This window comes from Oncorhynchus gorbuscha, linkage group LG02, assembly GCF_021184085.1.
Source record: "Oncorhynchus gorbuscha isolate QuinsamMale2020 ecotype Even-year linkage group LG02, OgorEven_v1.0, whole genome shotgun sequence".
In the NCBI taxonomy this organism is placed as follows: Eukaryota; Metazoa; Chordata; class Actinopteri; order Salmoniformes; family Salmonidae; genus Oncorhynchus; species Oncorhynchus gorbuscha.
Genome location: NC_060174.1, coordinates 63,767,253 through 63,787,527, shown reverse-complemented (window position 1 = coordinate 63,787,527; position 20,275 = coordinate 63,767,253). Strand labels below are relative to the sequence as shown.

General features: G+C 44.0%; 2 protein-coding genes across 3 annotated transcripts; one reads left to right on the top strand and one right to left on the bottom strand.

Annotated features, from left to right (window-relative positions):
• The first annotated feature begins 428 nt into the window (after positions 1-428).
• Positions 429-14,523, top strand: LOC124006829 (pyruvate dehydrogenase (acetyl-transferring) kinase isozyme 3, mitochondrial-like). Its single transcript, XM_046317012.1, has 11 exons — positions 429-737; positions 3,359-3,500; positions 3,631-3,702; positions 3,818-4,002; positions 4,143-4,232; positions 11,623-11,700; positions 12,153-12,229; positions 12,554-12,655; positions 12,739-12,858; positions 13,351-13,464; positions 13,552-14,523. The coding sequence occupies exons 1-11, from the start codon at positions 635-637 to the stop codon at positions 13,690-13,692; spliced, it is 1,224 nt and encodes a 407-aa protein (XP_046172968.1). The 5' UTR covers positions 429-634; the 3' UTR covers positions 13,693-14,523.
• LOC124006837 (choline-phosphate cytidylyltransferase B-like) lies at positions 14,524-18,715 on the bottom strand. 2 transcript variants are annotated; one of them, XM_046317033.1, is made up of 8 exons: positions 18,522-18,715; positions 17,601-17,700; positions 17,193-17,306; positions 16,932-17,083; positions 16,614-16,692; positions 16,332-16,474; positions 15,292-15,480; positions 14,524-15,011 (listed from the first exon to the last, which is right to left on the bottom strand). In XM_046317033.1, the coding sequence occupies exons 1-8, from the start codon at positions 18,600-18,602 to the stop codon at positions 14,760-14,762; spliced, it is 1,110 nt and encodes a 369-aa protein (XP_046172989.1). In that variant the 5' UTR covers positions 18,603-18,715; the 3' UTR covers positions 14,524-14,759. The 2 variants fall into 2 exon arrangements, with proteins under 2 accessions (XP_046172989.1, XP_046172981.1); XM_046317025.1 differs by having other exon boundaries at positions 17,193-17,309; positions 18,522-18,714.
• Between the last annotated feature and the right edge of the window lie 1,560 nt (positions 18,716-20,275).

The window sequence follows — 20,275 nt, the reverse complement described above, 5'->3', positions numbered from 1 at the left end:
CCTCTTATGGTATTGGAGTGATTTGCAAGTAGCCTGGGGGAAACAGGCACTTACATTTTCTTCAAGATATCTGTTTACCAAATAACATTTGGATTAATGCATTCTGCTTCTTACGAGATTAGTTGGAAGAACATCGGCTATTCCTAAACAGTGGCGCGGTATAGTTCATGGAATTACATGTCCAGTTTGTCTGAACAAGAGCCCAGAAGGTATACATGACCAATAATTATATACCGTCATCTAAAGTCATAACAATAAATTCCCTCCAAATGGCATTGAAGTTACAATGACGTTCCTGCTAGCTAGACAAAAGAGCACGTTGATGCCAACCGCCCAATGGCAAATTTGTATCATTCTGGTGAAGGGAGAGGTTCTGTCAGCCAATAAGGTTGCACGTCCTGCTGTCACGTGGGTCGGAATTGGACACACACACACACACACAGTACTTCCGAATGCATCAATGTAACATGGGGGGCTACTGTCAAAGGAGGGGATATCAGGATGTAACTTGTATTGAGTGTTTATATTTGTCGATGCAAGTAGACAGGGGGTTGTTTGGAAATCGTTCTTATGCCATCAACTGTACTCATATTTATGTGTGTTGACGGTTAGAAAGTGATTACTTGAAGCAATCATGAGGCTGTTCAACTTTCTACTAAAAGATGTAACATCGAAAATAGAATATTATTCGAGGTTCTCTCCCTCGCCGATGTCTATCAAGCAGTTTCTGGACTTTGGTGAGTATAAAAATAAATACTCCCAAGAGTTTAAATGTCATGGACACAGGGTTGCCATTTGATTGAAAAAAATAACTGATGGCTTTATTTAACGAACGGGTGTATATGGAAAACTTTTACCATTTCCTAATGGAAGCCAACATAGCCAAACGAGAGTTTCTATTGGACTAATTCAAGTAGGTCCCTCTCCGTTTCGTTTGCTTCAGTTTAAGAAACGTTTTTCAACAGAGTCGGCGGAATGAATACACCTCAGATGTTGTCGTTAGTGTGCGATAATAACATTACTGTGTTTACGCGATATATGGGACAGCGGCACTTCATATTTAAAACGCTTACTTTCCCAATAATGCCTGAGTGTGGCTTTGATAAACAGTAGATAGTTACATCAGCTGCCACCTCCATTTAAGCAAGGTGACATCATTCTCACAGAGGCCTTGATACATTTCCACTGTCTGTCATTCTAGAGTTTGTATGTTGGTGTTGAGAGGGATGGCTTCAGTCTCTCAGTAAGCCACGTGCTCTGTGAGAGTAAGTGTCTTAAGTTTAGAGAACAAACTGTGCCAGCTGAACTGTCTAAGGTCAACCCGAAAGCTCTCTGTCTGTCCACTTGAAACTTTTGGCTCACAGCTGCACAACACTGTTCGTAGCAGCAGCTCATTATAAATAGCTCCATGTCGTTCTGCCTCTCAATATGAACTGGCCACTGACCTATTGCTGCATGTGTGGCAGCCATATTCATAGACTAACTGGCAATAATATTGGAAGCTCATTTACTGCATTTCTTTACAATAAAAACATTTTTTAAATGCTATTTGCAGAACAGGAAAACACAGCCTTTATCACCTTGGCCGCTGTAGGTTCATTCGACTCAGTCGATCTACAAACACATGGCCTATTAACTATACAATTGTAATGTTATACCTCTGAAATGGCGGAGTTATGACAAATGATTCACACTGATACATACAACATTTATAGAACTGTATTGTTTGCATTTTGATTACAGATGTTCATGTTATGTTCATATTACAACACATCTTCCTTTCTTTAAGTTCCTAACTTGTTTGATAAGATTAGTACAGATTTTCTTTTCCCAGGGGAATGGGTCCCCCCGACCGCAAGTTTTGTAGCCACTGTACTAATCTCTCTCTCTCTCTCTCTCTCTCTCTGCTTGCTTCCTCTCTCTCTGCTTGCTTCCTCTCTCTCTGCTTGCTTCCTCTCTCTCTTGTCTCCTCTGCTTCCTCTCTCTCTTGTCTCCTCTACTTCCTCTCTCTCTTGTCTCCTCTGCCTCCTCTCTCTCTTGTCTCCTCTGCTTCCTCTCTCTCTTGTCTCCTCTACTTCCTCTCTCTCTTGTCTCCTCTGCTTCCTCTCTCTCTTGTCTCCTCTGCTTCCTCCTGCATTCATTGCAGCCTGCCTCAGCCTCGCCAATAACAAAGTTATTAGGATAACTTAGTAGTGTATTTTCTGCTAGTGCTGAGAGGCTCTGTTTAATGTTAGTCAGATAGAAGGATGAAGTAAGAGTAATACTAGCCAAAGACATTAAACGTTGCTGCAATAAAAGCCTCTGGCGGCAGCTAGCCACCTTACTGGTTGACATGGGCTATCTGTAAATGACTGTTTGCCAGTTGTGCAATCAATCTCATAGTCAGTTTTTGTTGGTTTGGGGGATGTTTGTAGATATGGCAAGAGTCCCGCGGCGGTTTTAAAATGGCCTTTTGTCCTGCATCTCACAAACGCACAGTCAGCAGCGTCTTCAGTTGCCTACTTGAGCCGACTGCGAGCTCGGGTAGTTTGTTTCACGTCACAGGCCCACTGCCTGTGTCGCGAGAGGACAGAGTTAGATCAAGAATATAAGCGTTGTGATCAACGCTGGGAGCAATATTTAGATTTTGTTTTTCCCAGGTAAGTTGACTAAGCACACATTCTCATTTACAGCAACGACCTGGGAAATAGGTACAGGGGGATGAATGAGCCAATTGGAAGCTGGGGATAATTAGGTGGCCATGATGGTATGAGGGCCAGATTGGGAATTTAACCAGGACACCAGGGTTAACACCCCTACTCTTACAATAAGTGCCATGGGATCTTTAGTGACCACAGAGAGTCAGAACACCTGTTCAACGTCCCATCCGAAAGACGGCACCCTACGTATGGCAATGTCCCCAATCACTGCCCTGGGGCATTGGGATATTTTATTTTTAGACCAGAGAAAGAGTGCTTCCTACTGTCCCTCCAACACCACTTCCAGTAGCATCAGGAACTGACCAAGACCAAGCCTGCTTAGCTTCAGAAGCAAGCCAGAAGTGGGATACAGTGTGGTAAGCTGCTGACTAAATGTTGACCAGTTCTTTATTTTCAAATTAGAAAACATTAGAGGTCCAGGCCTCAGTGTCCTCATATGTACTTATGGCCAATTTATTGGACTAATACAAACCTCCGTCAGTGGTTTTGTCACAAACCTCCATTCAGGTGGTTCTAAGACAGACACTTTGAAAGTTCCAACTGACATGCATGAGAGGTCTGTTGATATAATCTTGTTTTACAACCTCTGTCCAATGAACACAGCACAAGTATTGGTCTGCTACCAGTCACCTGTTTATTGACCCCATGTTTTTCCACAGGCAGGGAGAATGCATGTGAGAAGACCTCCTACGTGTTCCTGCGTAAGGAGCTTGCGGTGCGGGGGGCCAACACCATGAAGGAAATCAACCTGTTACCCAGTGACCTGCGTATTCAGCCGTCCGTCAAACTGGTGCACAGTTGGTGAGAACCTCTGTCTGTCCCTCTGTGCTGATTCAGGGGTGACTGTGCGCACAGTATTCTGGGATGCATGGTGACATCCGTCTGTGTGTACGCCAGGGTATGACAGTGTGCTGTGGTCTTTGTGTTTCAGGTACATTCAGAGCTTTGAAGAGCTGCTGGATTATGAACACAGGGGTCCGGAGGACAGCCGCACCTTAAACGAGTGAGTTGACATGTACACAGTTGCACCAGGCACCCACCACATCTTCAGACAGCACTGAGACTTCAGACAGCACTGAGACTTCTGAGAGTCCTCACACCATATTTCTCTGTAACAGCTTTCTAGACACCCTGGTCAAAATCCGTAATAGGCACAATGAAGTGGTCCCCACCATGGCCCAGGGTGTCATAGAGTACAAGCAGAAGTTTGGCTTTGATCCTTTTATCAGCAGCAACGTTCAGTACTTCCTGGATCGCTTTTACACCAACAGGATATCCTTCCGCATGCTCATCAACCAGCACAGTAAGTGACATCACCAGCCAATACAGCTATTTCTATATGTGTGTATAAATTAAAAATAAAATACAAATAGTGCATGTGTATGACTTGGAGTTTATAGTGGATGTTGATGAGGATCTTGATCAGGTGAGTCTTTGTTTCAGCACTCCTTTTTGGTGATGACAGAACCACCTCCCATCCCAAACACATAGGAAGTATTGATCCGACCTGCAATGTCCCTGAGGTGGTGAAAGGTGAGCAGAATACCACTGATCCTAATGTTTGACAAATAGCAACTTTGAGTCAGACTGCATCAGGGCGACATCAGCTTATTCAAACTGTATTCAATAAAGAGTACAGTCCATTCGGGAAAGTATTCAGACCTATTGACTTTTTTTGACATTTTGTTACATTACAGCCTTATTTTAAAATGGATTCAATTATTCTACACCCAATACCCTATAATGACAAAGCGAAAACAGCTTTATAATGAGCACATTATTATTGTTTTATTTCACCTTTATTTAACCAGGTAGGCAAGTTGAGAACAAGTTCTCATTTACAATTGCAACCTGGCCAAGATAAAGCAAAGCAGTTTGACACATACAACGACACAGTCAATAATACAGTAGAAACAAGTCTATATACGATGTGAGCAAATGAGGTGAGATAAGGGAGGTAAAGGCAAAAAAAGGCCATGGTGGCAAAGTCAATACAATATAGCAAGTAAAACACTGGTGGTAGATTTGCAGTGGAAGAATGTGCAAAGTAGAAATAAAAATAATGGGGTGCAAAGGAGCAAAATAAATCAATAAAATACATACCGTAGGGAAAGAGGTAGTTGTTTGGGCTAAATTATAGGTGGGCTATGTACAGGTGCAGTAATCTGTGAGCTGCTCTGACAGCTGGTGCTTAAAGCTAGTGAGGGAGATAAGTGTTTCCAGTTTCAGAGATTTTTGTAGTTCGTTCCAGTCATTGGCAGCAGAGAACTGGAAGGAGAGGCGGCCAAAGAAATACTTGGTTTTGGGGGTGACCAGAGAGATATACCTGCTGGAGCTCGTGCTACAGGTGGGTGATGCTATGGTGACCAGCGAGCTGAGATAAGGGGGGAAGGGGGACAATACCTAGCAGGGTCTTGTAGATGACATGGAGCCAGTGGGTTTGGCGACTAGTATGAAGCGAGGGCCAGCCAACGAGAGCGTACAGGTCACAATGGTGGGTAGTATATGGGTCTTTGGTGACAAAACGGATGGCACTGTGATAGACTGCATCCAATTTGTTGAGTAGGGTATTGGACGCTATTTTGTAAATGACATCGTCGAAGTCGAGGATTGGTAGGATGGTCAGTTTTACAAGTGTATGTTTGGCAGCATGAGTGAAGAATGATTATGAGCACATTACTTTTAAATACTTTATTTACATAAGTATTCAGACCCTTTGCTATGAGACTGGAATCCACCTGTGGTGAATTCAATTGATTGGACATGATTTGGAAAGGCACACACCTGTCTACATAAGGTCCCACAGTTGACAGTGCATGTCAGAGCAAAAACTAAGCCATGAGGTCGAAGGAAATGTCCGTAGAGCTCAGAGATAGGATTGTGTCAATTCACAGATCTAGGGAAGGGTACTAACAAATTTCTGCAGCATTGAAGGTCCCCAAGAACACAGTGGCCTCCATAATTCTTAAATGGAAGAAGTTTAGAACCACCAAGACTCTTCCTAGAGCTGGCCGCCCGGCCGGCCAAACTGAGAAATCGAGGGAGAAGGGCCTTGGTCAGGGAGGGGACCAAGAACCCTGTGATCACACTGACAGAGCTCCAGAGTTCCTCTGTGGAGATTGGAGAAACTTCCAGAAGGACAACCGTCTCTGCAGCACTCCACCAATCAGGCCTTTATGGTAGAGTGCCCAGGCGGAAGCAACTTCTCAGTAAAAGGCACATGGCGGCTCGCTTGGAGTTTGCCAAAAAGGTACCTAAAGGACTCTGACCATGAGAAACAATATTTTCTGGTCTGATGAAACCAAAATGAATCTCTTTGGCCTGAATGCCAAGGGTCACGTCTGGAGGAAACCCGGCACCATCCCTACGGTGAAGCATGGTGGTGGCAGCATCATGCTGTGGGGATGTTATTCAGCGGCAGGGATTGGGAGACTAGTCAGGATCGAGGGAATGATAAGCGGAGCAAAATACAGAGAGATCACTGGGGCAACGGTTCACCTTCCAACAGGACAATGACCCTAAGCACACAGCCAAGACAACGCAGGAGTGGTTTCGGGACAAGTCTCTGAATGTCCTTGAGTGGCCCAGCCAAACTCCAAACTTGAAACCGATCAAACATCTCTGGAGAGACCTGAAAATAGCTGTGTAGTGACGCTCCCCATCCAATCTGACAGCGCTTGAGTGGATCTGTAGAGGAGAATGGGGAAAAACTCCCCAAATACAGGTGTGCCAAGCTTGTAGTTTCATACCCAAGAAGACTCTAAAAACCTTATTTTGCTTTGTCATTATGGGGTATTGTGTGTAGATTGATGAGAAAAGCAACAACAATTGAATCCATTTTAGAATAAGGCTGTAACGTAACAAAATGTGGAAAAAGTCAAGGGGTCTGAATTCTTTCCGAATGCACTGTATGTGAAGAGATTCTTTCCAAAACGCTATATCCACACATTTTTTTACACTTGTGTTTTTTCATCAGAAATGATTGCTTTTGAGTACATTCATATGGAGTGGGTAACGGGTGCGCTATCTCAATTTATTAGCTGGGTGCTCTGCATTATGTGGCAATGGCTTCAAATTAAATCTCAGGTTCAAGAACATTGGGAAACGGTGGAACTCCTCCAAAATATTTCATTTTATTTTAGTCCTGGTAGGCTAACGCATTTTGGCAGTTATGCTTTCATCAGAGCATCAAGAGATGTGCCAAAGACATCGTTTTTTTATGCAGGTGCCTCGGTGATCATTACAATTGCCCACAACTGTGCGATGGCGGTGGATAGCGGTACTCAAATTATTAGTCAAACAAACAATTGTTACAATATACTCTACATACAAATACACTGATCAGCAGAATAAACTCAAAAAATTGCATTTAGGTATCATGATGACGTAGGAAATTTGAGATATTTTAGCGCAATGAATTACTTCCTGGGACACAATAAAGCCTACAAAAATAGATGATTTTGGGGGTATGAAAAATATTTTTAGACAGAAAGATTGTAATTGAATGTATGAAAATATAGCCTACATGAGCATACAAATGACAGCGCAGCCATATACACAAGAATAGTCTGAATGAGAAATAATCGTTTAGACCAAGAGGATGCATGGTGTTTTAACCTATCAATCCAAAACATCTCTCGTTGTGAGAGCATTTTAGGGACCTTGCCAACTCTGATGAACCTGTTCCATGCCCACAAAGCGCAAAGAGGACAATGGGCCTGTGTTTGGCTTCTAAGTAGTGTTTTGCCATAGCATGTTCAATATTGCCCGTGCTGATCCCTGTTTTGTGTTCAGATATTCTTATTTGGAAATATCTTTCTGTTTGGCCCACATAGGCTTTACAGTCACTTATGCATATACACAATGTTACAATTGTTGAACTGTCTCTGGTTGAACTCTCGGCCTGTTAGGAGGGTGCGTGAAGTATTTACTGTTTGCCGTGTTGTTACACTGAGCACATCGTCCACACTTCTAGTTCCCTTGTAGCGATAACCAGTTTGTATGGTCAGGCTTCGGGATAGAATGGACCAGCATGTCCCTGATTGTGCATGTCTGTACGAGAAGAGAGGGGGACTTTCCACCAGGCTCTGATTGTAGAATAGCCCAGTGTCAGGGGCACTGTATTGTCCTCAAAGTGGGCAAAAAAGTTATTTAGTCTGCCTGGGAGCAAGACATCCTGGTCCGTGACTGGGCTGGGTTCCTTCTTGTAGTCCGTGATGACTGTAGACCCTGCCACATGCCTCTTGTGTCTGAGCCATTGAATTGAGATTCCACTTTGTCTCTGTACTGACGCTTAGCTTGTTTAATAGCCTTGCGGAGGGAATAGCTGCATTGTTTATATTCGGACATGTTACCAGACACCTTGCCCTGATTAAAAGCAGTGGTTCGCGCTTTCAGTTTCATGTGAATGCTGCCATCAATCCACGGTTTCGGGTTAAGGAATGTTTTAATCGTTGCTATGGGAACAACATCTTCAACGCACGTTCTAATGAACTCGCACACCGAATCCGCGTATTCGTCAATATTTCCATCTGACGCAATACGAAACATGTCCCAGTCCACGTGATGGAAGCAGTCTTGGAGTGTAGAGTCAGCTTGTTCTGACCAGCGTTGGACAGACCTCAGCGTGGGAGCCTCTTGTTTTAATTTCTGCCTGTAGGCAGGGATCAGCAAAATGGAGTCGTGGTCAGCTTTTCCGAAAGGGGGGCGGGGCAGGGCCTTATATGCGTCGCGGAGTTAGAGTAACAATGATCCAAGGTTTTACCACCCCTGGTTACGCAATCGATATGCTGATAAAATTTAGGGAGTCTTGTTTTCAGATTAGCTTTGTTAAAATCCCCAGCTACAATGAATGCAGCCTCCGGATAAATGGTTTCCAGTTTGCAAAGAGTTAAATAAAGTTCGTTCAGAGCCATCGATGTGTCTGCTTGGGGGGGATATATACGGCTGTGATTATAATCGAAGAGAATTCTCTTGGAAGATAATGCGGTCTACATTTGATTGTGAGGAATTCTAAATCAGGTGAACAGAATGATTTGAGTTCCTGTATGTTTCCTTCATCACACCATGTCTCGTTAGTCATGAGGCATACGCCCCCGCCACTCTTCTTACCAGAAAGATGTTTGTTTCTGTCGGCGCGATGCGTGGAGAAACCCGTTGGCTGCACCGCCCTGGATAGCGTCTTCCCAGTAAGCCATGTTTCCGTGAAGCAGAGAACGTTGCAGTCTCTGATGTCCCTCTGGAATGCCACCCTTGCTCGGATTTCATCAACCTTGTTGTCGAGAGACTGGACATTGGCAAGAAGAATGCTGGGAAGTGGTGCGCGATGTGCCCGTCTCCGGAGTCTGACCAGAACACCGCCGCATTTCCCTCTTTTTCGGAGTCGTTTCCTTGGGTCGCTGCATGCGATCCATTCCGTTGTCCTGTTTGTAAGGCAGAACACAGGATCCGCGTCGCGGAAAACATATTCTTGGTCGTACTGATGGTGAGTTGACGCTCATCTTATATTCAGTAGTTCTTCTCGACTGTATGTAATGAAACCTAAGATGACCTGGGGTACTAATGTAAGAAATAACACGGCCTGCAATGAAAACATGCGGTCTCTCCTTCACTGCAGCCGAGGTGAGTAAGACATTTAAACGTGTTAACCCTCGCAAGGCTGCAGGCCCAGACGGCATCCCCAGCCGCGCCCTCAGAGCATGCGCAGACCAGCTGGCCGGTGTGTTTACGGACATATTCAATCAATCCCTATACCAGTCTGCTGTTCCCAGTCTGCTGTTCCCACCATTGTTCCTGTTCCCAAGAAAGCTAAGGTAACTGAGCTAAACGACTACCGCCCCGTAGCACTCACTTCCGTCATCATGAAGTGCTTTGAGAGACTAGTCAAGGACCATATCACCTCCACCCTACCTGACACCCTAGACCCACTCCAATTTGCTTACCGCCCAAATAGGTCCACAGACGATGCAATCTCAACCACACTGCACACTGCCCTAACCCACCTGGACAAAAGGAATACCTATGTGAGAATGCTGTTCATCGACTACAGCTCGGCATTCAACACCATAGTACCCTCCAAGCTCGTCATCAAGCTCGAGACCCTGGGCCTCGACCCCGCCCTGTGCAACTGGGTACTGGACTTCCTGACGGGCCGCCCCCAGGTGGTGAGGGTAGGCAACAACATCTCCTCCCCGCTGATCCTCAACACGGGGCCCCACAAGGGTGCGTTCTGAGCCCTCTCCTGTACTCCCTGTTCACCCACGACTGGGTGGCCACGCACGCCTCCAACTCAATCATCAAGTTTGCGGACGACACAACAGTGGTAGGCTTGATTACCAACAACGACGAGAAGGCCTACAGGGAGGAGGTGAGGGCCCTCGGAGTGTGGTGTCAGAAAAATAACCTCACACTCAACGTCAACAAAACTAAGGAGATGATTGTGGACTTCAGGAAACAGCAGAGGGAACTTCCCCCTATCCACATCGATGGAACAGTAGTGGAGAGGGTAGCTAGTTTTAAGTTCCTCGGCATACACATCACAGACAAACTGAATTGGTCCACTCACACTGACAGCGTCGTGAAGAAGGCGCAGCAGCGCCTATTCAACCTCAGGAGGCTGAAGAAATTTGGCTTGTCACCAAAAGCACTCACAAACTTCTACAGATGCACAATCGAGAGCATCCTGGCGGGCTGTATCACCGCCTGGTACGGCAACTGCTCCGCCCTCAACCGTAAGGCTCTCCAGAGGGTAGTGAGGACTGCACAACGCATCACCGGGGGCAAACTACCTGCCCTCCAGGACACCTACACCACCCGTTGTTACAGGAAGGCCATAAAGATCATCAAGGACATCAACCACCCGAACCACTGCCTGTTCATCCCGCTATCATCCAGAAGGCGAGGTCAGTACAGGTGCATCAAAGCTGGGACCGAGAGACTGAAAAACAGCTTCTATCTCAAGGCCATCAGACTGTTAAACAGCCACCACTAACATTGAGTGGCTGCTGCCAACACACTGTCATTGACACTGACCCAACTCCAGCCATTTTAATAATGGGAATTGATGGGGAATTATGTAAATATATCACTAGCCACTTTAAACAATGCTACCTTATATAATGTTACTTACTCTACATTATTCATCTCATATGCATATGTATATACTGTACTCTACATCATCGACTGCATCCTTATGTAATACATGTATCACTAGCCACTTTAACTATGCCACTTTGTTTACTTTGTCTACACACTCATCTCATATGTATATACTGTACTCGATACCATCTACTGTATGCTGCTCTGTACCATCACTCATTCATATATCCTTATGTACATATTCCTTATCCCCTTACACTGTGTATAAGACAGTAGTTTTGGAATTGTTAGTTAGATTACTTGTTGGTTATCACTGCATTGTCGGAACTAGAAGCACAAGCATTTCGCTACACTCGCATTAACATCTGCTAACCATGTGTATGTGACAAATAATATTTGATTTGATTTGATTTGCACACCAGTCGGGATAAGGATTTTGAGATGTCGCGGATGATTACTATTGAAATGGAGGACACCTTCGTGTGTGTACAATATTATTCATCTTAAGATGAATGTTCTAACTGCAAGACACTCTGGATAAGGGCATCTGCTAACTGACAAAAATGGTAAATGTTTTACATACAGATCTCATATTACTGTATTGAGTTATTATTATTTTTGATTGTATTTAAATACCGATATCACAAATGTATAATTTGTACATTTCTATATATCTTTTTTGGTTTGTTTTTTTGTTACGTCTGACTGTGTAAAACCTAGCTCTCCTGCTTTTTTTCTCTGAAAGTGAGGCGGAGATTAGGTCAAAGTTGAACACAGTGCCACATAACATTAATCCTCTGTGCCTCTATGCTACTGTCTTTTACAGATGCTTATGAGACCGCTAAGATGCTCTGTGAGCAGTACTACTTGGTCGCCCCTGAGCTGAGCATAGAAGAGTACAATTGTAAGTTGAAATGTAATTAAACACACTGAGCCACCTGTGTATGCATTATAAAAGAGGAATAGCCGTCTATGCATTTATAAGCTGTTGTACGGAGCCATTCGCTTACATGAAGGCTGGTAGCATGTCTATAATGCAATATAGGTAGGATAGAAGGCACTGGCGCTTAAATTGTAAACGTCTGAGTATGCGCTAAGCTCTTGGTTAGGATATGGCAGGTTTATTAGCTGCAATGGAAAAAGTCATCTGGAATGGAAAGTTGGCCTCGTATCAGAGTTTCCCGTTGGCTCCTGTCCGAACCTGCAAATGTAAACAGAGGAGGAGCAGATCCAATGGAAATCTATTTTCGTGTGATATTACGTTAAACATGACTACTGTAATATGTGAACAGAGAATGATTGATACATATTGATTGCCTTTGTTTCACATTAACATTTACATGTCTCTTTCCTCAGCCAAGGCCCCTTCGAAGGCTATCCAGGTGGTTTATGTTCCATCTCACCTGTTCCATATGCTGTTTGAGCTCTTCAAGGTGACCGGCATTTATGTTGCACTGAACGAAAGCTTCTCTAGGCTATCAATTAACTGGTCCTAATTTGTAGTGTCCGGTGCATTTGGAAAGTATTTAGACCCCTTGACTTTTTCAACATTTTGTTACGTTACAGTCTTATTCTAAAAAAAGATTAACTTGTTTTAGAGTAAGGCTGTAACGTAACAAAATGTTGAAAAGGTCAAGGGGTCTGAATACTTTCCGAATGCACTGTAGGTGTGTAACATCGTTGGTTGTATCCTGTTGTATTTATACGTTCCAACTGAGTTATGTGTATTCATGAATGTTTATTGAATGACTATGTAGAATTCGATGCGGGCCACAGTGGAGCACCATGAGAACAGTAGTGCTGGACTCCCCCAAGTGAAGGCCATGGTGACGCTTGGAAAGGAAGACCTCTCTATCAAGGTCTGTTACTGGCAAGGACACCGGTCTGGTGTTTTTAGATGACCTCATCATGGTTCTCACACACACCTGTCCTCTCCCCTCAGATCAGTGACAGAGGAGGGGGCGTGCCCCTCAGGAAGATTGACAAGCTCTTTAGCTACATGTACTCCACCGCTCCCACCCCGAGCCTTGAACCAGGAAATGGAACTCAGGCTGCACCACTGGTAACACATCCCAAATAGGTGTATAGTGACATTTTTTGGTTTACCAGCATCATCTTCGAGTGATGCACGTGCGCCCCAGCACCAAAAAGTGCTGTAGCAAGATAGCGAACACTGATGCCGGGACCTTGACAAACTTAACAGGGAGTGAGTGATGACCATGAAAACAGACCAGACGGATGGCTATAGCTATCTATATTCAACAAGCATATTATTCTTATGGCTTTATCCAGCTCTATTTGTGATATTTGACCTTGATTCGCTGGCTCGGCAATCAATCCTCTGGTGACATAGCGACGTTGTAGGCGATAACCATCTGATAACGTGTTTGTTAACAAGCACAGGCTGCATTTGAAGTTGCGTGTTATCGTATCCTCTGCTAGTAGAAAAGAGCTGGTTTCTGACGAGGAACTGCGCATGCAACTTTTCATGACGCGGCCAGTCTATTGACCCGCGGTTTCGGAGTATGAACCACTCTTTCTTCTCCGTCCTTAGGCTGGCTTTGGGTATGGTCTCCCCATTTCTCGACTTTATGCACGTTACTTCCAAGGAGACCTGAACCTCTACTCCATGGAGGGGGTGGGCACAGACGCTGTCATCTATCTGAAGGTGCATTAAGGACTTGCGTTTAGTTAAGTAGCATATTGTCGTTATCATCTGGCTGTGGTTTCATATTTGTTTCTCACTGACCTCCAGGCTCTGTCCAGCGAGTCCTTTGAACGTCTCCCCGTCTTCAACAAGTCGGCGTGGAGACATTACCAGACTGGCCCTGAGGCAGATGACTGGAGCAACCCTAGCAGTGACCCACGTGATGCAGCCAAGTACAAGATCAAATAACTCTTGAGTCTGGCCCTCAGGCAATGCTGCATGCCATAGGTCATGTCTAGTCACATGACAGACACATTAAGTTACCTTCCACTCCTACAGTGAAGCACAGAACTAAAGCACAGCACTGACTGAAATATTGTCTCAACATGTAACATATTTATTTCCATCAGGCAGGTAAAGCCAAAACACAGTTTTAATCCAGATCATCTTTGTTTCCTTGTTTGCTGGTATGTTATTATTGACCACAGTTTCCATGGTAGCAGATTGCGATTGGTGACCTCCTCCATCAGATAGAGTGACTCTGTTATTAGGTTTAATAAGTGTCACGTGGGAGTGACACCACAGGAAATAATGTACTTTTTCCCTTGATGCAAATAATGGTCTAGCGTAACTGTATACTGTGTGAAACAAGAATATTAGTTTATCATTTTATGGCAGTGTACAATGGTTTTCAATAGATTAACCCAGTGGGCATTTTCCCAGCTTAGAAAAAGGGATTAGGTTAGTATGTATGTGTTTGTGACATGAAATGTTACTCGGATGTTATTTGAATGCATGATGATGCAATTTGGTACTGTAAGTTAGTAAGAGATTATAATAACTTTGGATGCTTATGAAATGCATGGAACAATATCTAAATCATTTGAGACATATCTTACTTTAGATTGCTTATTGCATGACAAAAAATACTCTCAGAAATGATTGTTTTGTATTTAATATTAAAAATAAAATGTCCAAAATGTTTTGTTTTTACTGCATATCATAGACAACTGAATGCAAATTTGAGCATTTCACTAAGTATTTCTAAAGAAAAATAAAGCCTTGTTGATGCAAAATGGAGACAGTGAAAAAGTGGTATTATTTTTATGTTTTTGTGTGGTACAGGAATCAGAAGTGAGAATGGAGTGAGTAAACTGATTGAGATACCACAGTGCATTCAGTTACCTTAACATACACAATCAAATAACACAAATATGGTAAACTGTGGGCGACATCTTACATACACAAAGTGCACAAAGTAACCATGTGCACTGACTGTTTGTGTCTGTGTTTGTTTGGGAATGACAGTGCCATCTCTACTCGTCATCCCCGAGGAAGGTTAAGGGATAGGCAAAGGCACCCTTGCGAGAGGAAGGGGAGGTGGGATAGGAATGAGGGGAACGGGGAGAACGAGGGGATCGGGAGGAAGGGGATGTGGGAGAGGAGGGGGGCGATGGGGAGCGCCCTCTGGTGGGGCTGCTGCTGGGGGAGCCACGGGGCGAGGCAACGGGTGACGCGTAGGGTGACAGGGCCTGGAGCATGCGCCCACTCTGCTCCTGGATCACATGCTGCTCAGAGAGGGAGAGAGAGAAACAGAGAGAAAGAGCAGGACAGAGAGAGAGCGAGAGATAGGGTGGGAGAGAGAGAGGGCGAGACAAAGAGAGGGAGTGAGAGTGAATGAATCCTTTTTTAAATTGTTTGACCAACTAAGTGTTGCTTTACTAAGCTACTTGTTAATAATGAGTGGTCACTTGCGTAGAGGAATGAGATCAATACTAACTATCTTCCCCCTATTGACCGTTAACACTTCCTACTATAGTATCTATTGTGGGCTAAAGGTAAACTCACCCACGCTCCATCTGGACCAAACAACTCCAGGAAATTCCCAATGAACTCCCGTGACTTCTCCTCCCACTTCTGGATGAGGTCATGGCTCTTCTCCTCCACCTTGAACACAAAGTGCTTGGACTTCTCCTCCACTGTCTTCACCGTCTCCTTCATACGATCCACCTGGTTCTGCAGACGGATTTTCTTCTCCTGCAGAATAAATCACATGTGTAGACTTTACTTGAAATGCTTACGCATGAGCCCATTCCCAACAATGCAGAGATAGAAAAAAGTAAGACAAGTATTTGCAAAAAAAAGGAAATAGTAACACAATAACAACAATATACAAAGCGTACCAGTACTGAGTCAATGTGCAGGGGTACGAGGTAGTTGAGGTTATACAGTGTGTTCATGTAGGTAGGGGTAAAAGTGACTAGGCAATCAGGATAGATAATAAACACAGTAGCAGCAGTGTATGTGAAGTGTGAAAGTGTGTCTATGTGTGAGTGTGTGTGTGCGTAGCTTCAATATACGTGTGTGTGTGTGTGTGTGTGTGTGTGTGTGTGTGTGTGTGTGTGTGTGTGTGTGTGTGTGTGTGTGTGTGTGTGTGTGTGTGTGTGTGTGTGTGTGTGTGTGTGTGTGTGTGTGTGTGTGTGTGGAGTGTTGGAGTGTTGGAGTGTCAGTGTATTACAGTGTGTGGGTAGAGTCGTGAGTGTGCATAGAGCCAGTGCAAGAGAGTCAGTGCAAATAATAAAGTCAATGTAAATAGTCAGGGTGGCCATTTGATGAACTGTTCAGCAGTCTTATGGCTTGGAGGTTGAAGCTGTTCAGGAACCTTTTGGTCCCAGACTTGGCGCTCCGGTACCGTTTGCCGTGCGATAGCAGAGAGAACAGCCTATGACAAGTCAAGTGGTCGGCTATAAGGCATCTTCTGTTTATCAACCACAACCACCGACACTATAACAACCATTTCACTTCCTCAAATACAAATTATTGTAACAAATGGTCATTCCAACTTAATTAATTGTTCGGAGTTAATTAGGTGCTTAGGTCATTCATACCCTGATGAAGCTAACGTTGAGGTCTCTGGCTGTGTAGCCTCTCTGCAGGTTGCGTCGGACATAAAGGTCATAGTCTCTCACTATCCTGGTGATGAGGTCGGATGTAGAGATGCCGTCTGTCCTCTGTGTGGCCACAAACATCCCTGAGACCCAACAGAGAGAACACAGCTCAGCCAAGATGGCACAGGTTAGAGAATAGGTGGTCGGTAGCTCAGCAAACACACAGAGACACAATCTCAAATGGCTACAAGTTCATGTCTGTTTCAGAGCAGATTTGTTTACCTGCTTCCTTGATGTGTTTGTAGACATCCTCTGATCCTGCAGAGGTGTATGGGATATCGTCATGGGCCACGAAGTCAATCTGGTGAAATCCCAGAAAAGCACTAAAATCATTTCATGTGGATCAAAGGGACATGGGCTACGTACATCTGTATCAGATTTTAGGACGGTTCAAATCAAATATATTTATGAAGCCCTTTTACATCGGCAGATGTCACAAAGTGGTTACACAGACACCCCAGCCTAAAACCCAGAACCGCAAGCAATGCAGATGGTTTGTAATATTGAGTGGTGTACTGCATATGACCCAGAAGTGCTGACCTTATGTTTTTTCAGGAAGTCAGGGCTGAGGGTCCAGGGAGCATCCCGTACCACCTCATCCACATAGCGACAGTGTATCAGGGCTTCGTAGCGCTCCGACTCTGTCATCACCGTGTAGCCCTTATACTTGTGTGTGAGTTCATCACTGCAGACTGCAAGGACAGACACACAATGACATGCTCTCTGTGTGCGGTTTATTTATGTACACGCGTGTTTGTGCAGTCTTTGAAAGGCACTTGAGATTCAAAAGATATGATTTACCTCCCACTATGAGATGTGTGTTGGGGAACAAGTTCTTCGCTTGCATCAGAGCACGCGCGTGTCCAGAGTGGAAGAGGTCAAAGATCCCATCGGCATAGACTCGCACCGGGCGGACTGCTACAAGAAAAGCAAAAACAATGACTTTAACTACGTCTCGCTGCGTTCTCCTTGTCTCACCTCTCACGTTCACATCCCCCCCTCTCTCTCTCTCTCTCTCTCTCTCTCTCTCTCTCTCTCTCTCTCTCTCTCTCTCTCTCTCTCTCTCTCTCTCTCGACTGGCCCTTATCTCTTCTCTTCCGATGCCCATCCTTTAATAGCCCCAGTGAGGGTTGATAAAACTGGTGGTGAAACTGACCTATGATCAGTCTGACTGGTCTGTGATTGGTCTGACCTGTAATGAAGACTGACCTGGAGTGCCTCTCTTGGCCTGGGCGATGGTCATCTTTTCATGAGGAACTTCTGACTCATATCCTGTTTTCTTGGCAAATAATGCTGGCTCCCTCAGAGTCTGAGACGACACAGAAAGAGTTAACCTACCTCATGGGAGGGGATATCGGTACATAGATGATTTGGGGATAATAAATACTCTATAAGTAAAGTATTTTATGTTTACAGTGAACGCAATCATCGGGGCTGTGATAAGTGTTTGGATATGAGAGGGATTTCTGGCTCCATTAGTGTTTATATCTGCATGTGAGGGCTAGTGGGTGTGTATATGGTTGCTAGCAATTATCTGGAGAGTTGTCAGTACACTTTGAACTCTGAACTGTTTGACATCTGCCCATGATTTAAGAATTGTCTTCAATCCCTGCGGAAGAAAAAGTTTTAATTGAAGGTAGAGATCAATATACCAGGCGAAGAGCTATACCACAATGCTTTAACATTACGACATTTACAACAGTGACAGTACCATGACATTTATTGAGGAATCGTTTGTAGCTGCCTATGTTATACAATACACTGGGGAACAATCGGGCATAGCCTACCTTCGACGCATGCCCTCCCATACTGTACACAGATTTACTAAAGTGTACAATAAGATCATATTACACAATACTTATTTCCAGAGCAACATAATAACTGACTGTTTACTAGTAATGATAGATCAAATGTAGAATTATAGAAAATGCAACATTTGCTGAGTCAGCAATGCTGGCTGCATATAGGGTTTGTCATTGAGAATGAAGTACTGAAAAATAGGCTCAAAATGTGGATCAGTAATCTCTGGCAATAAATCACATTAGACCTGGCAGAGATTAGACATTTTATATGCTATTTTTTAAAAATTATTAACCGTTTGATAAGCCTCCTATCGGTAGTCTAACTCACCTTGCGGGGTCCCCCACTGCATTGCTGTTGGGGCCGGTGTGGTCCGCTGTTGGCTCTGGAGCCACGTCTCCTTCCCACCATGCTGGATGTTCTGTTGCCTTGTTCGCCCGTCGACTGGCGCCTCGTCCGCTTGCTCGTACTCCCAGCCTGTCAGTGCTGCACTCCTGCAATCTATGAGGGAGTTTGAAAGTTTGCATGTTGCTGGCTGGTCTGACCCCGGTGACAAGAAAATGTAATGTGCAAAGTTCAAGGAAATGAGTAGTTGATACTTCAGGCCCTGTAGAGGAAAGGAGGTGGATCGAGGGTTCCCCACGTAGGCCTAAACAGACATTTACAATCTGACTGCCCTCTTATTTTTTGGTCTAAGCTTATAAATGATATGTAAATGTAGTCATGCTGTTATGAACTTTCTTACACTTGTAAAGGAATAAATAGCCTTATTATTGGCGTGTCTACTGGAAACAGATTTTCAACTTGGTCTCGTGGGATAATATAATTTTATTTTTAACATGATATTTCTGAGTTTCATGAATAGAAACTGCTCCCAAAAATGATCTGGCTGGGGCGACCTTTGGACCCAGACATAGTGGGACAAGCTGTTCCAGTGGGTCAAGAGTAAGCTTAAAGTTTCCTATCTATGTGCTCCACTGCAATGTTTACTGAAAGCTCAATCAATCAAGCAACGTCATTAATGGCCCACACGACACATCTGTGACTGTCATTCAGCTTGATCATGATTCCCAAATCACCCCATGGACATTGACACTATGCCCTTATGCCTGAATCAGCCCATGGACATTTGGACTATAACATAAGACTGTATTATCCCACTGAGCTATAGGCTAGGCCTTCCCTTGCAAAAATACACATGACAAATTAGCAATTTTTGTAAATATATACGTACATTGCTTAGCCTAAAAACATGGTTAAAACTATCATTTGAATATCATGGACGGTCGGTCTCTGCATCCGTAGTGTAGTCTATGGATTTAAGAGTGGTTGCACTTCTCTAGTCCCATCCCTCAGCTTTTTATCGAAACTGTGGCAGGGAGACCCATTTGTTAATGTTTCAATTAAGGACGGCAGCTTGAAACACCTTTAATAGAGTCATAGGGTTATTAGAATGGTGGAATCTAATGCTTGAGTTACTTTTATGCCATTAATATCAAGCAAATCTTCTGAAGTCGAGATCAACATTCTTAGTATTGCAAACCAAAATAATTATATTGAATGGAAAACATAAACCCAAAAGAATTGATAGCAAAACGAACTATTGCAAGACCAAATTAATTATGAATGGATCCCATTTTATGATTTTATAATTCAATAAAACTACTCCCTCTTTCCTGTCTTTGGTTGTGTTACATTGGCCTTTGCTTTCGCTGCCTTTTTATTCCAGTTGCAAGTTTTGTAACATTTGTTCCAGTACCCTGCACCCCACTTCTGGTTTGCCTCTGTAGATAAGCAGGGTTGATCCTGGATGGGAGGATGAGGACCAGGCATAGTTGGAAGTGGTTATTTATTCACAAGGGTGTTCGTTCACGTGTCTGAAAAACATGTGATTTTTTTTTAAATGTTTTTTTTTTTTATAAGGGTGAACTCAAGGAGCAAGATTGGGGATAGCCTGATGATCTGAAAATAATATTTGAGTGGTAGTAAATTGGGAGAAGTATAAGGAACTGTTACCCAAAGCCTTTGTTTTGACCTACTCTCCGCAACAGGTTTGTGGTCAGTTACATTTCTGTCGTTAAGCA